Source organism: Ictidomys tridecemlineatus, chromosome 9 (assembly GCF_052094955.1).
Source record: "Ictidomys tridecemlineatus isolate mIctTri1 chromosome 9, mIctTri1.hap1, whole genome shotgun sequence".
Taxonomy (NCBI): domain Eukaryota; kingdom Metazoa; phylum Chordata; class Mammalia; order Rodentia; family Sciuridae; genus Ictidomys; species Ictidomys tridecemlineatus.
In genome coordinates this window covers 36649983-36670180 of record NC_135485.1, presented here as the reverse complement: position 1 = coordinate 36670180, position 20198 = coordinate 36649983, and the positions used below count along the sequence as shown (strand labels likewise).

The window sequence follows — 20198 nt, the reverse complement described above, 5'->3', positions numbered from 1 at the left end:
ACAAATAACCCAATCAGTAAATGGGCAAAATAACTAAACAAAAACTTCTCAAAAGATGAAACATAAATGGCCAAAAAATATTTGAAAAAATGTTCAACATCTCTAGCAATCAGGGAAATGCAAATCAAAACTTCACTAAGATTTCATCTCACTCCAGTCATAATGGCAATGTTCAAGAATATGAACAACAGTAAATGCTGTTGAGGTTGTGGGGAAAAAGATACACTTGTACATTGTTTATGGGACTGCAGACTAGTACAATCATTCTGGAAAGCAGTATGGAGATTTCTTAAAAAAGGAGGGATGGAACCACCATATGACCCAGCTATCCCACTCCTTGGTATTTACCCGGAAGTTCTAAAATTAGCATACTACAGTGACATAGCCACCTCAATGTTTATAACAGCATAATTCAAAATAGCTGATTTATGGAATCAACCCAGATGTCCATGAATAGATGAGTGGATTCAGAAATTGTAATATATACATATATATTTTATAAAGCACTCAGATATATTTCTCACAATTATATGTGTGTGTATGTGCGTGTGTGTATGTGCGTGTGTGTATGTATGTATGTATTTATTACTCAGCCATAAAAAAGAATAAAATTATGGCATTTTCCAGTAAATAGACGGAAATAGAGAATATTATGCTAAGTGAAATTAACCAAACTCAGAAACTCAAAGATAAAATGTTTTCTTTCATACATGGAAGCTAGAGTAAAATGAAGGACAGGGAGGGAAGGATAGGATGACATAAAGAAGCAATCAAATATATAAATTAACAGATGAGCCAAAGGACGTCTAATAGAGTAGAGCTTATCACTTGATTCCTTGAAATATAGTTATATTACTTATGTATACATCTTATCTATCTTACAGGACTGTGACTGTTCAAGGGATAGTTGGTTTGAAATCATTGTTATATCACCACTATACTTCATTTTTTGTTTTTCTGTTTTGGTATTAGGGATTGAACTCAGGGGAGCTAAACCACTGTTTTAGTCAGCTATTTCACTGCTGCAACTAAAAAGACCTGACCAGCCCAACTATAGAGGAGGAAAGGTTTGTTTGGGGGGCTCATGGTTTCAGAGGTCTAAGTCCATGGATAACTGACTCCATTCCACGGGGCTCAATGTGAGGCAGGACATCATGGCAGAAGAGTGTGGCAGAAGGAACCAGCCTCCAAGATGACCAGGAAACAGAGAGAAAGTCCACTGTCTGGCTACAAAATATGTACCTGATAACCATGTATCCAATCAACCATTACCTCCAGCCACACCCTAACACTTCAATTACCAGTTAATCCTTATCAGGGGATTAATTCACCGATCAGGTCAAGACTCTCACAACCCAGTAATTTCTCCTCTGAACCTTCTTGCGTTTTCTTACACACGAGCTTTTTGGAGATACCTCACATCCAAACCATAACAACCACCGAGCCACATCCGTAGTCCTTCTTAAATTAATTTTTTTTTGAGACAAGGTCTTGCTAAGTTGCTTAGGGTCTCTCTACGCTGGTAAGGCTGGCCTTGAATTTGTGATCTTCTTCCTCAGTCTCTAGAGTTGCTGGGATTATGGGTATATACCACTGTGCCTCGCTTTCATACTGTCCTTCTTATGATTATTAGGCATTCCATACCTAATTGTTGAGTAAGTGAAGTTAGTGGATTCTGCCATGCTCTTAGCCTTCAGTCCCATACTTGTTTTTACTGGGGAAATATTACCTACAAGACTCAAATGGTACTGTCAATCAAATGTTGGTGTTGTAATCATTGTGATGTTGCAAATCTCATATTATATTGTGTCAATGTCAAGTCTTCTTGAAGATCAATTGTAAATTAATTCTGAATGATCTCACATTGGCTGATACCTTAAACCAGGTATAGAGAGGGAATGAGCCAGGAAAGACATGAACCTAAGAAATCAAGTCCTTTGCAAGCCAACATCCCAAGTTCTTTCAAATAATGTCTCTCATGCAGAATTCTTAAAATCACAGATGTTGTTACCTTTTGTGATAAACACTGCTTGTAATGTGTGTCAGTGAACAAGACCGATTCTGATGAAGGAGGAATAAAACAGAAATGGAGTATCACCTGTGTGTGCCTTGCAACTTGGAAGGACACGTCAAGCTTGTCTTTGTGTTTCCTTTGCATTTCTTTGGGGAATGGTCATGGACTGGCTGGGAAGTTCTGACGATATTAGAGGATCATCGTGTTAGAATATCTTCTTGGTTATGATAAGGCTTTGCCTCAAAGGTCATTCCTTTTTTAAAAAGTTAGATATTTATTCCAGAGGAAGAACTAACAACACCAGGATATGTTTGGGATAAGTTGATGATTGCTATGAGGTGTTTGTTCCCCAAAAGTTCATGTGTGAAACAATGCAAGAAAGTTTAGAGGTGAAATGATTGGATTATGAGACCATTAATCTAGTTGGTGCATTAATCCTGTTAGGAATTAACTGGGTGGTAACTGCAGACCTGTAGGGTGTGACTGGAGGAGTTAGGTCACTCAGGGTATATACCTTTGGGATTTATATTTTGTTCTTGGTGAGTAGAGATCTCTCTCTGCTTCTTGATTGCCACATTCTGACCTCCTTTCCTGTTCCACACCTTTCTGCCATGACGCTCTGCCTCACTCAGATCCAGAGCAACAGAGGTGGCCATCTGTGGACTGAGACCTCTGAAACTGATTCTCCAATAAACCCTTCCTCCTCTGTGTCGTTCTTGTCGGGTCTTCCGGTCACAGCAATGAAAAAGATGACTAAAGCAATGAAGGACGAGGGAAGAGTCTCTAAATTTCAGGAATAGTGGGGTTTCCGTGAACACACATAGAGGTCAGGAGAGAAACTAGTTGGAGATAGAGAAATAGAAGAGATTAGTTTTGGTTTTGGGCATATCAAGAAGAGCTGCTATTGTCCACAAAGCACATGAACAGTGCAGCATAACTCCAAGGGAATAGAGGACTCAAGAGAGGCTCAGAAGAGAGTATGCAGAGGTGATAGCTCAAGCTTTCAAGCTGTCCGAGGAGAAAACGCAGAGTCAGAAGTTCAAGGGGGAATCATGAGACATGCTTTTACTAAGGGGTCCAGAGGAGTGGCTTATAGTGACTCAAAGCACTTTTAGAGCCATCTTAGACTTCTGATGAAATAGTTGCTGCCCTCAGCTAGCCCTTTCTAATAAACAAATCTCCTGACATAATTTTTGGCAAGATATTGAACCAAACCCAATTTAACATATTTGACAAGAACTTTATCTGAACCAGCACTGTGACACCCCATCATCTTCTCACAACGGGTGGACTCAGGGCCAGTGTGGACCACTGAGAATGCCCTTGGAGTTGCTGGTATTTAACTGGCAAACAGGACAATCTCTTCCTCGTGATTCAACTTGTCACTAAATATATGATAAGTACTAAGTTAACCTTGCTGAATAATTAATGTCCAAAAACTTATTTCATCCAGATTTATACAGATTTGGGTTAGCACTAGTGAGACAAGTGAGAATGAAATCTGCTTATTGTCCTGTCTACACCTATTCACCAGTATTTTATCATTGTATATAGAGTGTTTGCTTAAAGCTCTGAGTCAGGGTGAATTCTTGTCATATAATCCGTAGTCTTTTGGAATGATGCAAACAAAAATTCAAATTGGAAAAATCAGTGAGCGTTCATCTGCTTTTCAAAAAATGTTTCAAAAATAGGTGATTTTTGCTTTACCCGCATACAGCTATTTGTTTATGAGTGTGATTTTGTGACTAACCTCATTTCACGCTCTTATGTACACTCAATAAAATCTCTTATGAATGTTGCTCTGAATGGATAACTATAATCTAAAATTTCATAGCGCACATTGAGTTGATTTGTAATATTAAAACCATGTTTCATCTTCCTCTTTTACATTAGGTCTTGGGAGCTGATGACAATAACATGGGAGATGGCTGCTCACAGAAGCTGGCTACAGCTAATATCCTTCGCTTTTTGCTGCTGGTCCTGATTCCATGCATCTGTGCACTCCTTGTCTTGCTGGTGATCCTGCTCTCCTTTATTGGTGGGTGATACCATTATTAAAGAAATATTAAGTCAAAATTAAAATTAGCGTGATTTAGAAGAGTGATTTCTACGTAGCACTAAGATAACCTAATGTATCAAGTTAATAAAACGATGGTCTGTGGATTATTGTAGGCAAAAATATTCAACCACTGTAATCACTTTACTGGTAATTATTCTTAATACTAATTAATGTGTTAATTAGTACAAACCATTTTAAGGAGTGATTGCTAGGTGACACGCACATTGAAAGTCCCTGTAAACTCAAAGGCTATAGTTAGTTTTTTCTTTGGTGCTCACATTGATGAGGAGAAGATGACATGAGACAAGACAGACTTTGTTGAAGGTAGGACAGCAAGAGAAGGCTTCATAGGGGAGATAGCATGTTAACATTTGTAATTAAGTTAATAGAAATTCAGGTGATGTAAACAGAAATAGCAAGTGCAAAAGTATAATCCTATGAAAGATGGAATTGGACTTAGGAAACTGGGCGAAAACTTAGCAGGCATGTGAGATGCAGCTAGATTGACAAAGTCTGAATGACTCAGGAGCTTGCAGATCACACTATGGTATTTGGGCTTTAGCATCCAGAACATTGGTTTTTAAGCTCCGTTGCATAGAACCCAGGTTCTAAGGAAGATTGCACCAATGTTTGCTTTGATTTTCATTTTTTAAAATAGAACTTAAGCACATACCCGAGATATTACATTCTAAATTTTAACCAAGCAGTGGCCAGCAACCAAGTAATATGTGCTGACAGGTTAATTCACTTGTATTTGTATCTTGCTATCTCTCTTTAAATGAATTATACCCTTAATTTGAAAGGTGAACTGTTGGGAAAAAACAACAAACTATTACCATTGGTAGCTACCTAATGATATGAATTAGGATTATTTGAATGCATGCAATTAGATAAAATAGAGAAATATATGGCAGAATGATGCTGATCTAATTCCACTACTAATGATTTTTTATTTTTATTTCATAAAAATTACCCATTATTTTCTCATTGATTGGTTTATTTTCTCATTTATTGAATGTGTAAGACATTAATGTCAGCAAAATAAAGCTCCTATTTATTTGTAGATATTAGGATCTTTTTTTTTTTTTAAAAAAAACCCTCCTTTTTTTAATGGACACAATAGCTTTATTTTTGTTTATTTATTTATTTTATATGTGATGCTGAGGATCAAACCCGGGGCCTCACACATGCAAGGAAAGTGCTGTACCACTGAGTCACATCCCCGGCCCTGATATTAAAATCTTATATGTTATTTATATGAAAATAATACAGTTGAGCTTTGGTATCCTTAGAGAATTGGTTTCAAGACTTCCCTTGAACACCAAAACCCACAAATGATCAAGTCGCTTGTGTAAAATAGTATATGTATACATATATATATATATATATATACACACACACACATATATGTGTATATATATATTTATTTATATCTGTATGTATACAAATACAAATACATGCATATATGTGTATATATGTGTGTGTGAATATATATATATATATATATATATATATATATATATATATATAACTAGAGATTGAACCATATTATTAGGGAATAAGAATTTTTAAAAGTTTGTGTGTGTTCAGTACAGATGCAGTTTTCCCCTTAGTATTTTCCATTGATGGTTGTTTGAATCTGAGGATGCAGAACCCATGGATATGGAGGGCAGACTGTATTTATTTGCTGCAAAACTGCTGAAAAATCACTGCCATGGGTGGTGAGTAACAATTGGAGGATGTTTCTAAGAGGAGAAATCTGATCATATTTGCATTTGAAAAAGGTGGTAGAACTGGATACAAGGCAGAGAGCCCAGCGGGGTCTCTAGCTATGATCTAAGTAAAAGGTGATGAAAGTTTGAAATAAGGAATTGGTAGGTTTAAAACAACATAAATAAAGATTCGCTGGGTTTGGAGCAAGGGAAGGGGAAAAGTCAAAGCTGACTCCTAATTTCTGGCATGGGTAGCCAGATTGATTTTTAGTGTCATCTGTAAGTGTAGGATGTAAAGGTGGAGAAATCTGATACAGATGGATGCAAGGCATGTTGGAGGTTTGGTTTGGACTTACAGACATTGTGGGACAAGCAAATACAGTGGAATCAGAGTAAGTGCATTTATCCTGAATAAATTCGACAGGCGAGGCTAAGAAATGGAGGACATAAGAGTTCCAACATGTTGCTTCCTAAGGGAATTCAAAGAGAAACTGTGACCATGATATTTGGCTTATTGGAATTTAACTCACACCCCACTGTTGAAGTCTGAAGTGAGAGGCATCCAGGGAGGGAGCCTTAGGGGCAGTTAAGAACATGGGAGTCTCAGTAGTAGTGAACGCTGCCCCAATCTATGAACTGTAAGAGAAAATCTATTGATTAAAATGTGAGGGGCAAAGCTTTGGAGCATGCTAGTATTTCAAGGGTAAACAAAGAAAGGAGGGAACAAGGGATAAAGGAAGAATGGTCAGAGAAGAAAGAAAGGAATCTAGAAATACTGGATTTCACATAAGTCAAGGGAGGTGAGACCGAATTGGGTGACTAAGAAGGAGGATAGAAAAAGTGCCTCAGCCCAGCCTCATGGGCTGTCCCCTGAGGTTGTCCAGTGAGTTTTCCTGGCCTCTCCCTCCGTAGTGCCAAGTGGTCTGCTCCCAGGCTAATGGCGGTAAACAGCCTGAAACACACCTCTGCTCTTCCTTTCTTCCTGGAGTCAGCTCCCCTCCAGACTTGGCCTTTCTTCCCTCTCTGGTACCTCATGGTGGTCACTTTTAAAAATTTCATTCCGTGTTTGTACTTGTAATCTCTGGGAAGATGTATCTGGTAGTAGTTTTCTCAGACATACCACAGTCCTCTTTAAATGTTGAATTGTCATGACACGACATTCAGAGGCTCACACAGTCTGAAGAATATTTTCTTTCATTCTCACGTCTTGTGCTAAAAACCTGTAGGACATTTTCAAGTGCCTTAGTGTTTAGAAGCTTCTGAACAGAGGGCAGAGAAGGGATGCTACCAGTGCTTTCTGTGGGTAATTTTTACTCACTAAATTTAAAAATAAATTACAGCTTTTCCAAATATAATATATATTTTACACAATTCAACCATTTGAAGTATACAGTTCAGTGGTTTCTAGTATATTCAGACACCTGTAGAACATTTTCATGACCTCATAAAGAAACTCCTCTTTCCTCACCCCCTGGTCCTTGTGTAAACTGCCACTGACCTCTTTTCTGTCTATAAATTTCCCTCTTCTAGACATTTCATATGACCATGTGTGGTCTTTTTTTTAATATTCATTTTTTAGTTGTAGTTGGACACAATACCTTTATTGTATATATTTATTTTTATATGGTACTGAGGATCAAACCCAGTGCCTTGCACGTGCTAGGCAAGTGCTCTACCATTGAGCCACAACCCCAGGCCCCCATATTTGGTCTTTTTGTGACTGGCTTCTTTAACTTCATGTAATGTTTTTAAGGTTCATATAAGTGGTAGTATGTATCAATACTCCATTCCTTTTGATGGCAGAATAATATTCCTTTGTATGGATGTAATGCTTTTTTCTTTTCTTTTTTAAATCTACTCCTTAATTGATGTACATTTAGGTTATTTTCATTTTCTGGCTATTATGAGTTATCCATTATCCTGCTATAAATATTCATATAGTTTCTGTGTGGACGTACATTTTTATTTTTCTTGAGTATGTATCCAGAATGGGATTTCATATTGCTTGTATATAGGATTAGGAAGACTACTAATTTGTAACCAGGGCCTAAATGCCATTTTGTTTATACTTAGGTAAAGTTTAGAAAGTAGGAGAGTTTCCCCATGCATCTTTAAGGCATTCTTTACCAAATGATTTGATATAGCCATATTGAAGTAATATCTGTCCAAAGAATAATTTCTTATTTTATAACCCAGATGTTTATTGTTATATTGAAGAATATGACCATTTTATATCTATGCTTTAAAAATCTCATTAAATTCTTCTTACTTTAAAAAATATCCTGTTTGTTTTGAGTTTGTCACTCTGTGCTCTCTCCTGGGCACATGAGGGATGCTAAGGGGTCCTGAGATGCCAATTGTGTACAAATAGCAGGAGTTCGTGTTTTGAAAAGGCAGAGATAATGATGAGAGGATTATTGATTAGGAAAAGATGATGAAAGCCTTACAAACAGATGGAATACGTGTCTGCAATTCATCTGTTTTGGCTTGTCGCTTGCATAAAATCAAGATGGTAAAGATTTCTCAAGATGAGCATTGAGAATTTTGAATAATATTGTCATAGCAGGGTCCAGAAGACAGAAGTATCACATTATTTCTGACGATAACCCCTCAACTAGAGCTACAAAAGTTTGGTTTAGTTTCATATTTCTAAACTTGACAGGCATTCAAATTGTCTGTACGCTTCCAAAGATTTGGACTGTAAAGTAAGGAATCAGGTTTTTGAAAAGGAGTTGAAAGGGAAGTAGAAAAGGAAGAAAGTTCACTGTATGTAGGGTCTTATTTCCTTGGTGACTGAAATGGTGATGGGACACATGACACAGAAGAAATGTGTGGCTTGGTATTAGAAGGTCTAGGTTTATGCTGTTGGTCTTCATTTACTGACATGTGACTTCAGATAAGAGGCTTCTCCTTTAAGTTGGGAAATGATTCCATCATTTTACAGAATTCTTGTGAAAATCAAATGAAATTTTTGTGAAAATATTTCTTTTCAATTATAAAGTTTATTATGAAGGTAAAGAATTTGTTTTTATCTGCTTATGAGTAATTATTTTTAGATGATTCTTTCAATCGTCTTATTATAGTCAAATAACAACTGATTAATATATGTCTGTCTCATTTTAACTCTATCTATAAAAATTAAAACTTTGTACTGTGATCCATTGTTGTATTCATTCTGTAATCCACAAACACATAACCTCACAGCCAGTATATTATAATTGCCCATAAAAAAGCTAGGAGGAAATAAAACTGCCTGACTTTTGGATTTTCAATGTGATAGCAAGTTTTACTTGGCTTTTATGCATAGAACTGAGCCTGTCGTTCATAGACCAAGTCATTTCTTATAAGAACTAAGCTTAGAGCAGTTTGAATTGCTATCACCTGACTGTACGTCAGCTTATGCTATGGGGACTGAATTGGTGCCTGCCCTGAATTTAATGTGTTGTATATAAAATATATATTACAATACAGTAATGTATCGTGTATAGATGTAGCCTATAAATAAATGGTAAAACATAAACATATTATCATGTGATGTTTAAAGTAAAATCATTTTGATATGAAGAGCCACATTTAAAAGAAAGAAAGTGGTAGCTGGAAGTTGATGCTGCTCATTCCTTTAATGAACTTTTTTTGAGTGCCTGTTCTGTGTAACACATTGAGCCCAGGCATTGAGCACAGCATTCAATAAAGCCTCTCCCTTCAGGGACTGCACAGTTCCCCAAGGGAAGAAGGCATTCAGCATGATCACACTGCTATGTGAGCTTATGGCGAGAACTGAACCTGGGCTGAGTGAGGGATGCTTCCTGGAGGAAATGACTCTTTATTTTTTAATTCATTTTTTATTAGAACAGTAAAGTTGTGCATAATGGTGGGATTTGTTGTTACCTGTTCATGCATGTGCACAAAATAATAATATAATTTGTCCTCTATCGTAATATCATGGCACCTTAGGCATGAAATTGATAGTGAGGGCGGGACAGGGTGTGGTTGGGGTATTTATTTGTTTTTATTGATTTATTATAAAATTTTTCAGGTGTGATTAACACCCCAAAACTATTTATGTAATGTACGCAGTTTGATCTCTAGAGATAAGTATTCACCTGTGAAAACTTCACCATAATCTACGCCATGAATGTACTCATCACTTGCAAGTTTTCTCCCATATTTTTTGCTTATTAATTCACTAATTTCTTGTGATATGAACACTTAACATAAGATCTAACCTCTTGGCAAGTTTTCAAGCAGACAACACAACGTTGTTAATGATAGGCACTGTGCTGTACACAGGTCACCTGGACTCACTAGCTGGAACTTCCTACTCTTTGGCCAATACAAACCTCCTGTGTCACTGTCTCCTCAGTCCCTGGAAAACTCCATTCTAGTCTGTGCTTCAGTGACTTTCACTATTTTAGATTCTTTATATAAGTGGGATTCTATAGTGTTTGTCCTGTGTTCTGGCTTATTTCATAAGTGAGATAATGCCATCAAATTTCCTCTGTGTTGTCACAAATGTCAGGGTTTTCTTTCTCTTTCTTTTTTTTTTTTTAAGGCTGAATGATATTCCATTGCATGTGTCTACCACATTTTTATTTATCCATTCATATGTTGGTGGGCATTTTGTTCTGTCTAGGCTGTTGAGAATAAAGCTGCGATGAATGTAGGAGTTTAGACATGAGAACCTGATTTCAGTTCTTTTGCATATATAGCTGGATGTGGGATTAATGGATCATATGGTGATCCCACTTTTAATTTTTTGAGAAATCTCTATCCTGTTTTCCATAGTGACCACACCAATTTATATTCCCACTAATAGTATACAAGATTCATTTTTCTTTGTATTCTCACCAACATTTGTAATCTTTTTTAAATATAATACTCATTCTAACAGGTGTAAGATGATGTTTTATCACAATTTTGACTTGCATTTCCCTGATAATTAGTGATGTTAAGTGATATTTTTATTTATCTGGTGGTCATTTTTATGTTTTTGGAAAAATGTATATTCTTGAATTATTTTTAAAATTTAGATTGTTTTATTGTTTTTGGGTTGTTGAGGTTCTTCATATAACTCCTGTCATATCTACTGTCACTTGAACTTCAACAGGGGGTTTCAGAATGCCAAGAATACACAGTGGAAGTTGGTTAGTCTCTCAAAAAGATGGTGTTGGGAAAACTGACTATCTACATGCAAAAAACTGAACTCTGGTCATACATAATATACAAAAATAAAATCAAAATGGATTGAAGACTAGAATCAACACCTGAAACCATAAAATGCCTAGAAGAAAACATAGGATAAAAAGATTTTTTGATGTTGATGTTGACCTTGGCAATGATTCCTAGTTGGGAGGTTTTTTGTTTTTTGTTTTTTGTTTTTTTTTTTTAGATAGCAGGGATTAAACCCAGGAGTGCTTAGCTACTGAGTCACATCCTCATTTTTATTTTTTATTTTGAGACAGGGTTTTGCTGAGTTGCTTAGGGCCTTGTTAAATTGCTGAGGCTGAGGCTGGCTTTGAACTTGTGATCCTCCTACCTGAGGCTCCTGAGCCACTGGGATCACAGGCATGTGCCACAAGCCTGGCTGGTTGGGACTTTTAAACAGTGTCTTTGTCAACTGTGTGGAGAATGGGATGAAGCGGGTGGAGTATGTGGCATTTAGTCCTACAAATGTATGGGAAAGGGTCTTAATTGACTTTTTTCAAATGAAACTATTATTCATCTCAATTCAAATTTCACCAAGGCTGTGGTCCAAAAGTTTCATTAGAATGCACCTTCCTTCCTTCCTTCCTTCCTTCCTTCCTTCCTTCCTTCCTTCCTTCCTTCCTTCCTTCCTTCCTTCCTTCCTTCCTTCCTGTTGAAGACTTGGTTTCAAAGTCTCATCACTCATCCACATGTAAAATAAATTTTCTTTGTTCTTTCCATGAGCTCATGAAGAATGGAAAGAGGTTGTCTTTCTAGTTTTATTAATACTATAAAAGACCCATGTGTGGCTTATTAATTTTGAATTTTTGTCATGAAATGAAGGAATATTTTAGTGGTGTAGAAAGTATGAAAAATATGATAGTTTATTTTTTTCTCTTCAACTCAAGAGAACTATTCATTTCTTAAAAATTTATTTTCCTTCCACAAAAAATGCAAGATAATTGAACCTAAATAGTTTTTCTCTTAGCAAATTCCTTAACAGCTTATGGTTTTTATAATTTGGGATTATTAAAAACTTCTTAACTTGTTATGTTTTATTTTGAATATCATTTTAAAGTGGAAAACCTTTCAGGTTCTTACTTACTCACACCAAAATACACAAGATTCTCTGTGATCTTTCATGACCTCTTATTCCATTTTACTTATTTAAGTTTTCAGATTCTTCTATAATAACTCTGGCTTTTTGGTGCAGATTCATCAACATGGGGAGAGTATTTCTTATTAAACTCCTAAACTGAAGTTACATATTGTGTTTCAAGTCTTTTGAAATATTAATCTAAAGCTTTGTCCACAAAGCATGGTCCATGGACCAGCAGCATCAGCATTACCTGGGAGATTGTATGAGAGGCAGAGTCCAGACAGCAAGATCCCTCCCAGATTCCTGCACTCTGCTCTGTCCTCATCCCATTGCAATCTCTTCATACTCTTTCTCTTCTTTCTATACCACTAACCCTTCTCACCAAAGCTACCCAAGATTTTTTTTTATCCAATATACTACATTTGAAATCAATGTGTGAAAGAACAATCAAGGCTTGCCGTAGGATAAAAAATGCCCCTTTATTGAGGAACAGCTCTGCATATTTATAGAACCAAGGGGTAGTTTGACAGTTGGCATGGGGTGCTTTCTGATTGGTGGGTAAGGATCATGTGAGCCAGCAGGGCTCACCATTGGATGGCAAGATCATGTGAGCCAGCAGGGCTCACCATTGGAAGGCTCTTCTTGGGGGATGGGGAAGTTAGTCTTTGGAGCCAGGGTGACTCCCAACAATGTGTATTGGAACAAGGCTGAAATGAGGAAGCTATGCTTTCTCTCTGTTTACATCCATTTTTGATGAGCATGTTCTTTGTCCCTTGGCACCAGCCATACTGCCTTCTCTCCAGGTGTGCAAACCAACTAGCTTGCTCCATGTTGATCACTCCTTGCTTTTTGAATTGCTCGTAAATTTTGCCTTCATTTTTTTTCCCCTTCTGATGTTTCTTTTATCTCACTGGCTGCTCTTTCTTAGTTTCCTTGAGTTCATATTTCTTGGCATACCCATTGAATGTCAGTCAGGGTGTCTGTCCTAAGCTTTCCTCACTTAAAACCCATACTGCTCATGACAATGCCATCTATTCCCATCACTTCATTCATCATTCATAAATTCAACAAATAATTATCGGGGCCTGCGCTGGCACTAGGCAGTCTGTTGTGGGCTTGAAACACAGACATGCATAAAACCGATAATTCCACTGGATGCCTATTGCTGCAGTATTAGCAGTGTGTGCGCCAAGAGTGCAGTGGGGATGGGCAGCTTTATAGCGGGTCTGGCGAGGCATTCTGGAGGAAATCTTTAGTTTGCTCCAGATTTGGGCTTTTGTCTCCTTAAATGTTTCACAGGCATTTTAAAATCAACGAATGTATAACATTAGCAACAAAAATAAGCACCTACAGATCTATTTTTCATTCCCTAGTGTCTACTACATCAGTCAGGATTGTCTAGGCTCTGCTGTATAATAATAACCATAGAAAATCCCCAAACACCAGTGGTTTAAAAAGAGCCAGTGTTCAATTCTCACTTACGCTATAGGTCCTTTGCAAAGTGCATGAGTATGTGCTGCTTTAGGTCCTTCAGGGACCAAATGGATGGACCAACCCCAGTCCTGAACCTTTGCAGCTATTGTGCCAAAGCTCTGGAGGGTCTTGCATCAGAGATTAATGTCTCCATCTAGAAGTTGTAAGTTTTGCTTATGACTTTGAATCCATTGCAAGGCCCCACCCAAGAGGTCAGAGTACGAACCCTGCATAGGTTCCACCAGAATGGAAGAAAATTGAAATATCTACTAATTAGTACTGCACTAATGATGCACACATTTATCACAGATGGGAGTGCCTTATCTAATCCATTCAAACCAGAAATCCTGAAAGGTCCTTTGACCCTTCCCCTCCTGTCTCTAATGTTTTTGCTTCTGAAAGATCTCTCCAAATGCTCTTTGTCCTCACTGCCTTTCCCTGGGGCAAGGCTTTCCTCTTTTCTCATTTGAACTATTACAATAGGCTTCTATCTTCCCTTTGGACTTGACTCCTTTCAGTCCCCATCCTACTGCCACAGGGATATTTCTAATAATGCTCCACCCCACTTAAGACACCTCAAAAGTGCTTTGTTACAAGATCAATTTCAAACCCTGAACAAGACCCATCTTTCATATCTAGCTTCCCCTACCTCTCCAGCTTTTTCTCTTAGGGTTCCTAGTGGGATAGCCATGTTTAATTACTTGCTGATAGGATTTTCTATATCTTTTGCTTTTTGTTCTATCTAGAAAGTATTCCACTCCCTACTTTTTTTCCTCCCTCCTTTCCCCAAAAATATTTTGCTCAAACCGCGAAAATCTGCAATTATTTTACAAGATTCATAGCAAGGATACTCTCCTTTAAGAAAGCTTTCCCAAATTTCTCAAATGGAACGATGACTACTTCTCTACTTTTTTCCACCAGATTGTCATATGCACATCATTCTCAAAGCACCCACAGCATGGCTTGTATTTTTTAATCTTGATGGCTAGCACCTTTTACTAAATTTGGCATTCTCAGCAGAGAGCAAGTGTGAATTCCTGGCACATAAGCAATGCAAAGTAAAAGTGAGACACATGGCTAAGGATACAAAGATAAGGAATTAATTTTAAAGCCACATCATAGGAAGATAAATTCTTTAAGCATATAGTAGTTGGTGTTTTTAAAAAACTGTATACTTCGTTCCAGAGTAAGAAGTGTGTTTCAATATATCTGTATGTGTTATGCCGCAACTCAATTCTTGGGCAAGTTAATTACCCTTCATAAACTTCAGATGCTTTTTCTCTAAAACTCTGTGAAGAGAGATTAATTATATTACCTGTTTCATAGGATAGTTGGAAGGTCAATTCAGTTGATGCCTGTAGAGAAGGTGCTTAGCAGCCTGTATAAGTTTCCTTGTTGCTGCTGTAACAAATTACCACAAACTTGGTAATTTAAAAGACAGATTTATCATCTTATAGTTTTGAAGATTAAAGTATACAATGAGTTTCACTGGGTGAAAATGAATGTTACCTTATGGAGGTTCTGGTGGACAATCCATTTCCTTGCTTGTTCTAGCTTCTAGAGGTTTCCTGCATTGCTTGCCTTGTGACTTTCCATCTTTAAAACATGTTCCATTAAGTCTCATATATTCTGGTTCAGACCCATAGTCCCTCATCTCCATCTTCTGCTTATAAGGACCCATGTGGTTACTTTGGGCTTAGATCAATAATGCAGGATAATTTCCCCATCTCGATATCCTGAATTTAATTTCATCTACGGTATTCCTTTTGGCATGTAAAGTGTGTAAAATAACATATTCACAGGTCCTGGGAATTAGAACACGGACATTTCCAGGAGAGCATATTTCTGCCTACTGTACTGCACTACTACTGTAGTACTGCACTACTACTGTAGTGCCCAAGATTCATTGTAAGGGTTTGCTATAGTTAGCTATTATTAGAATTACAGACTTTAAATTGTTTTTGTTAAAGAGCTGAAACGCTCTTTAGCCATACAATCTTGATATAATTGGCCTTCTGCTAATAACTTGGCATAATTATCCTATTCTAAAAGTGGATTAAGTGGTTCATTTTGAAAATTAGCTATTTTATGATACAGGGATGAACTTACAATAAAAGGATATTACTATTTATTTAAGAGTACTTTAGCAGCCCCAAGGAAGACAATTTTACTAATACTACTATCATTATGTAGTAATGACTAACAGTTATTAAGAAATTACTATATGCCAAGATCCATATCAAGTATTTATATAATGTCTTGAATACATATATATTTTATAGTTGTACATAGATACAGATATATAGATGTTGCTAGCTCCAGGTGAGAAGTACTTTTATCTTCTTTATTTCATGGCAGTTGAGAGTTTACCTAAAGTTTCAGGGCTGGTAAATGGTAGAGATGGAATTTAAATCCAGGTTATCAGGCAGCAGGACTTGTACTCTTAACCACAGTGCCATAAAAATAGGAATGTAGAAAAGGATGTCGTCCCATTAGAAGAATGAACACTTAATTCTGGGCTAATAGCTCTCACCATTTTCACATAGCTTATCATGGGTGCAGGTTGATAGTGTGTAGTCTTATTGAATTTTAGTTTTTGTGTTTAAAAAAAAATCATAAGCCAGGTGTGGTAGCAGCGCATGCTGGTAATTCTAGTGATTTAGGAGGTTGAGAGAAGAGGATCTGGAGTTCAAAGCCAGCCTCAGCAACTTATGAAGATCCTAAGCAACTCAGCAACTCAACTCAGGTCCTAAGGTCCTGTCTCTAAATAAAATACAAAATAGGGCTGGGGGTGTGGCTCAGTGATCAAGTGCCTCTGAGTTCAATTCCTGGTACAAAAAAAAAAAAAAAAAAGCATAATAGATGATGTCAGGAGTTGGTCAGTGTCCAGAGATGCTTAAAAACAAAATTTTCCGAACTCTAGGGGAGGGGAAGGGAGGAGGCATGGGGTTAGAAATTATGGTGGGATGTGATGGACATCATTATCCAAAGTGAAGACACAAATTGGTGTGAATATATTTTGTATACAACCAGAGATATGAAAAATTGTGCTCTATATGTGTAATAAGAATTGTAATGCATTCCACTGCCATATATAAATAAAAAATTAATTAAAAAATAAATAAATAAAAATTTAAACAAAGAAGTGAATAAGACACACACACAAAAGAAATGGCCTCAACTTTTTTTTTTTAAAGAGCCATGTGCAGTTGTAAACTATCTGCTCCTCAGCTGCAGCACTATTGCTTGTACACTGACTGTCCAACCATTAACCCCCCAATCTTCAGTAGAAGGCTCACATTCAACAGCGGAGTTGAAGAGGGAATATACTCCATTTTGGGTTACATAAAAAGAAAGACAGGAATGGCCATAGGTGGAAAGATTTGAGGGAGGTGGAGAGTTTGGTGAGAAATAATAAATAGAAACTACAGGTGACCAGACCCAAAGCTCAATCTCCGCCAAAACCCAGGGAATATTAACAGGAGCTGGGAACCTCTATATGTAAAAGGGTGTTTCAGTCTGTTACTTAAGTCAAAAAGGAAAAGCAATTTTAAGAACCTGGGTAGCTTGTAAGAATATAGGTCACTGATACAAATATACCTGACATGAAATGCAAAAGAAATGAATGTCACATTTTTTTTTTCAAAAAACAAATACCCCTCCCCCAAATTTCTCAGGGAACTCATGCTTTTATTTATTTTTTTTTTGAGTTCAGGCTGTTGAAAACATATCCCTCCCAAAACATACTTTAAGAACATTAGCTATGGCAACTGTCATATATTACCCTTTCATCAATCCTGCCAAATAGCTTTGGTACATAAAGTTTATGAGCAAGGAAACTGCCTTTTCTTTTTTAAAAAAGTTGTTACACAAGCCAATGTTTTCTAAAAAAGTAGAAAGGATTTAAGGTAAACAAATGTTATTGACACTTTCATCACTGTGGCTGGGCTAAAAAGATGAGGGCAAGACTACTAAGAAGGCCAGTTATTATAAGAACAGCTGTTGAAATATTTCCTATGATAAGAACTCATCTTAAGAGAGTTACTCAGGGGTATAAACGTGAGGAATTGGCATTTGTTAAAAGTAGGAGACGGACTTGGATGCCTCTTCATGTTTAGCATAAGTCATTTTGATGGGCTTTAAGTATTCATGAGAGCCACATTAGCAGAAGTATCACGTTATCTGAGAAGTTTTTTTATGCTAAAATAAGCAAGGAAGAGAGAAATTGAAAGATGGAAGAAAGTAAAATTATATGGAATTGATTAGTAAATTTTTCTGAATGAATGAAATTTATTTTGTTTAGTAACCAAGCCTATCATATCTATTAATTTTTATCTAAGATAAGTTTTAGGAAATTTGAAAATCAAAAACAATTAAGCTATTTCTTCATTTCACCTTCTCCATTTGCTTTTTACTCACAATCATGGAGTTTAAAGAGTGTCACCTGCATCTGATGGTCAGGACTCAGCTTTTGTGCCCAGCGTTTTATTTAGAATCCTTTGGCAGATGAAACTGTTGATCATAGTTAGCTAGAAAACAGCTGCTTTTCTATTTTGATTTGGAGTTAATGTTTTCCAAGGGTCAAGCACATGTAGAGAAATTTTTTCCATAGACAGATATTACATATTTTATTTATATTTCTTTTGCTTTTAATGGTCCATGGGACTACTTAGAAAAGTGAGAGCCAATTAAAGCATTGACTGTGAATGTTTTTAGGGGGAAAAAAATCTCCCTTGGGTGTATATGAATGGGTCAATATCATATTTATTTTCGTTGACATTCTCAGCTACAGTGCTATATTATGGAAATACAATCTGCTGTCTATTTTGACTGAGTTAAAAATATGTAAGTTATATTTTATGTATATATATTCTGCAAAAATACATTCTATTGTCAGGCATAACTAAAAATAAAAAATAAAAATATTAAAAATGCATGAGCTCTTTCATAGTTTTGAAACGTTTCTGCCTAAAGACAAAGCTAGGTGATTCTCAATAATCTTAGTTGTGGGTCTTTATTTTGTTGACTCATAGGTGGATACCTTGAGAAAGTGACCAGTTGGTAATCTAAGTTTAATGAGTATTTTTTAATTTCAGATAATTATATTTTATAGCTTCAGGTCAAAGATGAGAATAATTTACTTTCTCCTTTAACTTTGTGTTGTAATGAGAGGTTTCTTGTTTGTTTGTCTCTATGCCATAAGTCTTGGTAAATATCTGAGCCCTATTGGTTTCACGTTTCTTTTAAGGCTAGCTTCCTGAAATTTAGTGCCAACTCTGAGAAAATATAAGGCTGAAAACAAGCAGGATTGTTGTGTCCTTTAGTGGCAGGTGCAGCATGGACATAGATGAGTGTGTGTCCTGGGTCACAGTAGCATATAGTCATGGGTGGACCTGAGAAGCTGAGAAAGCAGGAAGGAAGCACTGTGAGAGTTACTATGGTTCATCTGTGGTGCATCCCAGATGAGGGAGAATTGTCCTAAATTCTTTGGGCATCAGCTAGCCTAGATGGGAGACTCTATCTCTAAACCTGAGTTCTCAATAAAACCACAGTTTCCATATGAGTAGTGTCACTTGAGGTGCGATAGAACCTCTACTCGTGGTCCTCATGAAGGCAGGAGGAAGCTGCCGTGACCGTCCTGCTTTTTGTGTTTGCCTGGGTAGAAGGATACATGGGGAGGTAGCTCTAGCATTTTTGTTTTTTAATTATGTTTTTATTAGTGCATTAAACATAATAGTGAGGTTCATTATGATATGTTAATATATGCACATCACATAATTTATTTCATTGCATTTCCCTTTCCCTCCCATAACCCCCCATCTCCTTCATGTACTCTACTGTTCTTCCTTTTTTTATTTGTTTAAATTGATACATTAGAATTCTACATAAAGGTGGAATTCATTGTGATATATTCATACGTACCCATGGCATAATGCGGTCGATTTAACTTCCTGGTACTTCCACTTTCCCTCCCCTCTTCCCTCCCCTAGGATCCCCTTTTTTCTTTTCTGTTCTCCCTTCTCTCTTTGTGAGATTACTTTTTTTTTCCTTTAAACTTTCTTTGTTCTCTCTACCTTCCATTTTTGAGAGAAGACATTCAACCTTTGACATTGAGAGTCTGGCTTATTTCACTTAGCATGATGGTCTCTCCGGTTTCCATCCACTTGTCAGCAAAGAACACAATTCCATTCTCTTTTTATGGCTGAGTAGAACTTCATTGTGTATATACAACACATTTTCTTTATTCATTCATCTATTGATGGATTCCTGGGATGATTCCATAAAGTCTATTGTGAATTGCATGGCTTTGATTTTTTTAGAATAAATACTTCCATTAGTGTTTTAAAATATCTTTTCTCCCCTGCAGGAACATTAAAAAAGACCTATGTTAAATCAAATGGAAGTGAACCTATGGTTACTGATGGTGAAGTTCAAGTGCCTGATGTTATTCTGATAAATACAATTTATAATGAGAGCACGATGGTACCTACTGTACATCCCAACCGACACATTCCAGCCTGGACTATGGATGCTTCTCTCTCCGGAGATCAAAATCACAGAAACACAAGTAAGTCTGAAGGTTCTGAATATTAAGTGGCCTTTAATGTCTGTGAAACCCTCAGATAAGTTTTGTAGCTGTTGATACTCTGAGTTTGG

The 20198-nt window shown here is 36.8% G+C and overlaps 1 protein-coding gene across 2 annotated transcripts in view; it reads left to right on the top strand.

Moving 5' to 3' along the window:
* The window catches only part of Corin (corin, serine peptidase), a 258053-nt gene that overhangs the window by 30005 nt on the left and 207850 nt on the right, over window positions 1-20198 (top strand). For both annotated transcript variants that reach the window (XM_040292471.2, XM_040292470.2), the window contains exons 2-3: window positions 3908-4052; window positions 19909-20109. In XM_040292471.2, coding sequence (XP_040148405.2) covers window positions 3908-4052; window positions 19909-20109 — 346 coding nt within the window. The remainder of the gene's footprint in view (window positions 1-3907; window positions 4053-19908; window positions 20110-20198) is intronic.